At 56.4% G+C, this 7234-nt stretch overlaps 2 protein-coding genes across 2 annotated transcripts in view; one reads left to right on the top strand and one right to left on the bottom strand.

Moving 5' to 3' along the window:
- The first annotated feature begins 12 nt into the window (after nt 1–12).
- ZNF511 (zinc finger protein 511) lies at nt 13–2952 on the top strand. The gene is made up of 5 exons (XM_031064675.1): nt 13–160; nt 918–1119; nt 1217–1341; nt 1657–1842; nt 2356–2952. The coding sequence occupies exons 2-5, from the start codon at nt 1117–1119 to the stop codon at nt 2423–2425; spliced, it is 384 nt and encodes a 127-aa protein (XP_030920535.1). The 5' UTR covers nt 13–160; nt 918–1116; the 3' UTR covers nt 2426–2952.
- A 2768-nt stretch (nt 2953–5720) lies between these two features.
- Nucleotides 5721–7234, bottom strand: part of ECHS1 (enoyl-CoA hydratase, short chain 1) — a gene marked incomplete at its 5' end in the record, with an annotated part of 2162 nt that continues 648 nt past the window's right edge. Inside the window, 7 exons of the mRNA XM_031064680.1 lie at nt 5721–5967; nt 6077–6144; nt 6231–6350; nt 6428–6532; nt 6619–6718; nt 6799–6926; nt 6998–7195. Of these exons, the coding sequence (XP_030920540.1) occupies nt 5902–5967; nt 6077–6144; nt 6231–6350; nt 6428–6532; nt 6619–6718; nt 6799–6926; nt 6998–7195 (785 nt within the window). The remainder of the gene's footprint in view (nt 5968–6076; nt 6145–6230; nt 6351–6427; nt 6533–6618; nt 6719–6798; nt 6927–6997; nt 7196–7234) is intronic.

The following is a 7234-nucleotide window of genomic DNA, read 5'->3' as shown; positions in this document are numbered from 1 at the left end:
GGCCGCTGTTAGCGCGGGGCAGAAGGGTTCGCGCTGTGCCCTGAGCCCTGCCCGCCCGCGCAGCGCCGCTCTCTGCTCCTCTCCAGGATGGGGACGTGCACAGGCACCTCTACCTGCAGGGCGTCCTCACCAGCCTCGAGGAGGTGGCCGAGAGGCCCAAGTAAGTGAGGCGGGCTCCGAGTCCGCCCGTCATGGCATCAAGGAGTGGTTTGGGTCGGAAAATCATCTCATTCCTCCGCCCTGCCATGGGCCGGGACACCTTCTGCTAGGCCAGGCCGCTCCAAGCCATGTCCAGCCTGGCCTTGGGCACTTCCAGGGATCGCCACAGCCTCTCTGGGTTGCTGCAGCTGGTCCAAGAGGGAAGGCCAAGCCTGGGGGTTCAAAAGCCAGGAAGTACTTTGAGTGTTGTGTGAAGTTCACCTTTGGATGCCTCTTAAAAAAGCATTGGCTTAGCAGGACTGTGCTGGATGGCTGAGCTGTCATCCACAACGGCAACTTTTAGCCCAGACAGCTAATTTATTAATTAATGGCTTGTTTGTTCTTCAACAGGAGCATGATCTAGATGACCCTGGAGCCATCATGGTTAATAAGTTTCCAATGGCAGATAAGTTTCCATCTGCCAGCGCCATCACGATCTTTGTTCATTGCACCTGGCATTTAATATTAAGTATTGGTCACAAAAAAATGCCACAAGTGTTGTGGCTGCAGGTGTGGGCCTAGGGGAAGGTGTCCTGCCCATGGCAAGGAGCTGGAATCATGTGAGCTTTGTGGTCCAATCCAACCCAAGCCATCCTGGGATTCTCAATAAAGTCATCTAGAGGGGATGTTTGCAGCTGAAAATAAGGCTCTAATTTAGCTTAAAGCCCTGATTTCCCTGCAGGGCTCTAATTTAGCTTAAAGCCCTGATTTCCCTGCAGGGTGTCCGAGTTCAGCTGCCACATCTCCGGCTGCAGCCAGGTGTTTGACACGCTGGAGGGCTACGAGCACCACTACAACACCCTGCACAGGAACGTCTGCTCCTTCTGCAAGCGCTCCTTTCCCTCTGGGAACCTCCTGGATATCCACATCTTGGAGTGGCACGACTCCCTCTTCCAGATACTGGCTGAGAAGCAAAATATGGTGAGCTGCCATGCCCAGCCCTTGCCTCGTGGTTGGTGTGTGCTTGTTTTTTTCCCAGTTATGTGGGTTTTTTCCCTTTCTCCTCCCTGCCTTGCAGTACCAGTGTCTGGTGGAAGGCTGCCCGGAGAAGTTCAAGAGCAGCAAGGACAGGAAGGATCACTTGGTGACCGTGCACCTGTATCCTGCTGACTTTCGGTTTGACAGGCCCAAGAAGGTGAAAAGGTAACTGCAGCACTTTCCTCCTGGCCTGCAAGGAAAGTGTGAGGGAACTGGGATTGTCCAGCTCTGAGGTGACCTCATTGTGGCCTTCCAGTGCTTGAGGGAGCTACAGGAAACATGGAGAGAGACTCTTTACAAGGGATGGTGTGCCAGGAAAACAGGGAATGGCTTCCCATTCCCAGAGGGCAGGGCTGGATGGCATACTGGGAGGGAATCAATCCCAGATGGACTCGTTTCCTCATGAGGTACCTTTGATTTCCTTGCCTCTGGGCTCACATGGCAGCTCCTGAGCCAGGATATAAAACTTTGTCTCTGCAGTGGCTCCAAGCACACGAGCTCTGCCGTGGAGCAGGGCACCAGCGTGCCCATGGATGTGAGTGTGGAGATGGCAGAGCAATCCCAAGGGAATCCCATGGAAACAGGGCCTGAGGAGAGCATGGAGATCTCCCAGCCTGCAGCCAGCCCCAGCTCCTCACTGCCAGAGAAACGGCTCTACAAATCCAGGTCAGTACTTTGGCCTCAGGGCAAAAGGGGCTGGGACCACTCCACCTTATCAGCCCTTTGCAGCATGGCTTGGGCTGCTCCTGGGCTGAAGATAAACCAGGTAGGAATTCCATGTGTGCTTCCAAAGGCATTTTTGAAAGAAGGAGGTGTAAGGAAGAGCAGTATGTGGGAGCTCTGTTTGTCTGCCCAGCTGATCTCCTCCTGAGGTATTACAGGATGCTGCTTCTGCTCTCCTGCTCCTCATCCTCAACCACTGCAGCTGGCCAGGTGTTACATTTGGTAACACACCTTGTTGTGAAGAGGCCTCCAGGACAGAAATGTGCAGAGTACACAGGAAATCCAACCAGTATTTCACTAATTCTTTAAATTATTTGGTGATTTACATGTCCTGCTCCTCCCTTACCTTGCTCTTCCCACTCTGGGAGCTTAAAATGCCCCTCAGAGCATTAAGCATCCCAGTGAGCCTGTGAGGGCTGGATCCTCACATGGATTAAAGCCTGTCTCCCTTTCCAGGATCCCATCCACAATTTGTTTTGGACAAGGTGCCACCCGAGGATTTAAAGGACCACGGAAAAAAGTCTGAAGGTTCATGCAGCAGATTTGTGCAAGATGAGCAGGCATGGAACCACTGCTACCAGGGATATTTCCAGTTCCCACTCTGGAATAAACCAGCCAAACCAATTAAAGCTCTGCCAGCATTTGGGCACATGTTCCTCATGTCACACAGAACTAGCACCACCCAACTGAGTTAAGAATCCTCAAGATTTGAGGAAAGGGAACCCAGAACCTGTGGTGAGGTGTTAAGGAAACTGTCCTGCAGCTGAGGCTGCACAGGATTTTATTTTTTCCCTCTTGGGGGTAAAAAAATGGATTCAAGAAATTGCAAGATGACAAGGTGACTGTATGGAAGCTGGAATCACTGAGAAAAGAAAATGGGGGAAAAAAACCCCATTGGTCCTCAGTTCTGACTTTGTCCATCTCGCTGAAGTCTCCTCTGCAGCCTGGCACCTGCTCTGAAAGGTCTGTCTGGGCCAGGAGAGGCATTTTCACAGGGAGTTCAAATAAAGTGACTTCCAACCAGGTGAATAAATAAAAGGAATTTTTACAAAATTGCTTCATAGTGAGTACAAGTGCTGTTTTGAAGCCCAGGCAGAATCAGACCTGTGGAATTAAGCTCCCTCCCTTTGCTGCAAATGTTGCCAAAGTCAGGTTGGGATGGAGGTTGTTTCCCTTCTTGTTTTTCCCTTCCTTTGTAATCTCATCCTCCTGGAAAAAACTGGAAACACTGGTCTTGGGCTCCTGGTGAATCCTGACACTCAAAAATTGTGCATAAGGGGGAAAAAAAGAGGTTTCTGGAACAATGTTTATCCAAGAAGCTTAGGATCTATAATTGCAATTTTTTCCCTTCCTCCTCTCTGTGAGGAATAGAAGATCAAAGGGGCTTTGAAAAATCCTTGCAAATGGGAGCAGGGAATGATGTTTACGGCAATGTAGGAGATTTCCCAGTGAGTTTTAAAAAGCTTTGCTCTGTTTAAAACTCATCCAGCTTGTCCAGCCCTAATCCCTGCTCCATGGGCTCTGGAGAGTGCTGTCTCCAGCAGGCAAACCCTGCAGCCACACAGCTGCCCAGGGACATCTCCCAGCAGGGACCAAAGATCACTTGCAACACTAAAGCCCTGAAGGAGGCTCTTTCCCCACACTGGGATATCTGGGAATGGGAAGCAGGCCTTGGCATGTGATGGTGCAAAGGTCAGGCAGCAGCCCAGCCTGCTCTTCCTCACTGTATTCAGGTCTAGGAGTTCTGACCTTGGAATTCCCTTTTCCCAGAGCCCAGGGGAAACAAACTGAAGTTTCTGATTGTCTCCTAGGCCGCCAGCTTTTCTCAGAGTCCAACAGTATTTCCCAGCTGGCCAGTTGCTGTCAAAAATCCTTATTTCAAGCCAAAACTTGAATTTCCCATCTCTCCAGAGATCGTGCACTGGCAGGAGGACACGGACCTGCCTGGAGAGCCCAGGGGTGCACAGGGTGCCATGTCCCTGAGCAGCAGCACCTGGATCCACTTGGGGACAGGAGGGACACGGGATGGGTGGCAGCGGGACCTGGAGCCATCCAGGGACAGGAGGGACACGGGATGGGCGGCAGCAGGACTGGATCCACCCAGGGCTGGGAGGGACACGGGATGGGCGGCAGCGGGACCTGGATCCACTCAGGGACAGCAGGGACACGGGATGGGCGGCAGCGGGACCTGGATCCACTCGGGGACAGGAGGGACACGGGATGGGCGGCAGCGGGACCTGGATCCACTCAGGGTCAGCAGGGACACGGGATGGGCGGCAGCGGGACCTGGATCCACTCGGGGACAGCCACAGACAGGCAGGGCTCTGCCAGCCCGGTGGACACTGGGGTCAGGGAGGAGCTGTGGCCGCGGGAACAAGGCCAGCACTGGCCACACGGCTTGTGCCACCACTCTCTGCCATCCCTCTCTTCTCCACTCGAGGACCATGGGGCTCTGCAGTGTGACCATCCTGCTGGGCATGGCCCTGCTCCTGCTGGCACCCGGCAGCACCCAGGTGAGCCCTGCCTCCCCTGCCCTCCTGCTGTCCCCTCTGCTGAGGGGACCCACGTGTGACCCGTGCCCCCCCTCGGGACCCCTTGTCTCCCCACAGGCTCTGAGCAGCTCCCGGTGGAAGGACCTGGCCACGGAGCAGGATTTGGCTGAGGAAAGGTAAGAGGTGCTCCCATCTGGCTTGCCAAAACCAATAATGGGAAAGTGTTTCAGGAGGGAATAAATTGTTGCTTTGTGCCCCCCTTGTTGCTTTGTGCCCCCCAAAATGAAGGGGGTCCCAGCTCCACCTCCCTTCCTCCCCAAATTATGCGAACTCCCTGAGCATCCAGCTGGTTTCTCTATTCCTTTCGTGAAACAAATATTTAAGTTTGCACCCTAAGATCCTGACTGGTGCTTCATGGGGTCTGGGCAACCTCACCAGGGTCCCTGCACTCCACTGGGGTGGGATTCTCCTGGGACAGGGAGGTATTTGGCAACTTCTCGATGATTTTGTTCCCCTTTTCCAGCATCCTGGGTGTAGGAGCACCAGAGGAGGGTGAACCAGGTATAAAGGTCTTCTCCAGCAGTGCCTGGGCTCAGAGGGGCCCACCCCAAGACCAGGCAAGGCCAGAAGTGGATGGTGACCACCTGTACCAGCCCCAAGATGATGCCAGGGAGGCCAGTGCCCGTGTGCCATTCTGGATGCCAGCCCCAGAGGTGCAGAATGGCCCGGAGGAGGATCGTGACCACCTGTACCACCCCCAGGATGATGCCAGGGAGGTCAATGCCCGTGTGCCACTCCGGGTGATGGCCCCAAAGGTGCAGAATGGCCCGGAGGAGGATCTTGACTACATCCACCACGGCTGAGTGGAGATGTGCCCGGGCTGTGAAATGAGGGGTGGGAGCTGCCCCTGGGATTTTCTGGGGCAATTTGTCTCTTCCTACCGAGTCTTGAGCCTCACCAATAAACCCATCCCCTCTCCACATCCTGGTGGGCTCCTCATTACTGCCAGAAACCTGCTGCTAATTGCAGGGCCTCCAAACCTGCAGGAACTCCCTCAGGAGGAGGGAGGCAGGGTGAGAATGATGCCCTGGGACAGGAGACTCAGCCCATCACCCTGGCCTCAGTTCAGCCCAGGTGAGGCTGAGGCAAACTCAGCACATTGGTGGTGTGCCCCAGAAGGTGCCACAGGCTGGGGAACAGCCAAACCTATGCTCCACGAGGCTGTTCTTGTCCAGCCCATCATGGAGAGCAGTGAAGGAGGGTGGGGGGGCTCAGTGAACCCCAACATTTCCCAGCTCAGACAGGACCTCGCAGCAAGGATGTCCCATGTCCCAGCAGCACCTAGAAAACCCTTTAATAGCGAAGGCCGAGGTGGTCCCCACTGCTGGCTGTCACCCCAAGCATGGCTTCCCGACGGGTCCCGGTCCCCTGTGCGGGGTAAGGCGGGGGTGGACGGGCTGCAGGAGGCAGTGGGGACCTGCACCACCCCAGGGACCTGCAGCTGCCGGGCTCAGCTGTCGGTGAACTTGGCCTTGCGCTTCTCCACGAATGCCGTCATCCCCTCCTCGCGGTCACTCTGGGACAAGCAGAGAGGTGAGGTGACAGTGAGGCTCGGGGGGGCTGCAGTGACCCTGTTATCCCTCATGCCACGAGGGATGCCTGTTATCCCTCATCCCCCTACTCACGGTGGCAAAGGTGGCGTAGAAGAGGCGCTTCTCTGTCCTGTTCCCCTCTGTCAGTGTCGTTTCGAAGGCTGAAAACAAGGGAGAAGTTGGGGAGACCCCTCTGCCTGGCCCTGCAGCCCCCCCAGGGGATTCCCAGTCGGCCCCCAGTCCCTACCAGCATTGACTGACTCCTTTGCCATGGCAGCCACCAGCTTGGAGTTCTTGGCGATCTTCTCAGCGCAGGCAATGGCTGCGTCCAGCAGCTTCTCCACAGGGTAGACCTTGCTGACCAGACCTAGGACAGGCAGTGGGAAGTGGGGGGATGGCTCTCTGCCAGACCCCTGCAGTGCCAGGGCTGTCCCACGCTCCCACCTGCCTCCTTTGCCTCCTGTGCTGAAATCTGGTCCCCGGTGAGCACCATCTCCATTGCCAGCGACTTCCCCACTGCCCTGGTCAGCCTCTGCGTGCCGCCAGCACCTGGGGCATTGAGGGAAGGGAGGGGTTCAGAGAGGGCACCCCACCCCAGCTGGGATGGAAGCCCCTGGCAAGTGCTTGCTGCTCACCCGGGATGGTTCCCAGCAGGATTTCAGGTTGCCCAAACTGCGCCTTCTCCCCGGCGTAGATGATGTCGCACATCATGGCCAGCTCGCACCCGCCTCCCAGCTGGCACAGGGGAGGCACAGATGGGTCAGGGGGTGCCACGCTGGGGACAGGGGGTGCAGGGAGGTGTGGGGGGCACTCACGGCGTAGCCATTGACGGCGGCGATGATGGGTTTGCGGACCTTGGAGACCTTGTCCCAGCCGGCCAGGAAGCCACTGCTGTAGCACTCCTTGAAGGTTTTTTTCTGCATCTCCTTGATGTCTGCGCCAGCTGCAAAGGGAAGTGCAGTGGGACTCCAATCCCCTCCAAAACTCTGGGGTGAGCAGAGGCCGTGGTCCTACCTGCGAAGGCTTTCTGGCTGCCGGTGAGGATGATGGCTCCCACGTTCGGGTCGCTCTCCATGGCCTCCAGGGCCCGCCCCAGCTCCGCCATCAGTCCGTCGCAGAGCGCATTGAGCGCCTGCGGCCGGTTCAGCTGGATCAGCCCCACGTTCATCTGTGCCCCCGTCTTCTGCACCAGCAGGTACCGGAATGCAGCCCCTGCCCGCCACACCAGCACTGCCCCGTTACCCACCGGCT

This window comes from Geospiza fortis, unplaced genomic scaffold (genome assembly GCF_000277835.1).
Source record: "Geospiza fortis unplaced genomic scaffold, GeoFor_1.0 scaffold89, whole genome shotgun sequence".
NCBI lineage: Eukaryota > Metazoa > Chordata > Aves > Passeriformes > Thraupidae > Geospiza > Geospiza fortis.
Note: the sequence above shows the minus strand (reverse complement) of the source record. Positions and strands in the feature narration are given on the sequence as shown.

What these genes read in the sequence shown, in the direction of transcription:
- ZNF511 (XM_031064675.1), top strand. An exon ending in AGGCCCAAGAAGGTGAAAAG is followed by an intron (nt 1,342 to 1,656) that starts GTAACTGCAGCA and finishes TTGTCTCTGCAG; the next exon opens with TGGCTCCAAGCACACGAGCT. An exon ending in AAACGGCTCTACAAATCCAG is followed by an intron (nt 1,843 to 2,355) that starts GTCAGTACTTTG and finishes CTCCCTTTCCAG; the next exon opens with GATCCCATCCACAATTTGTT.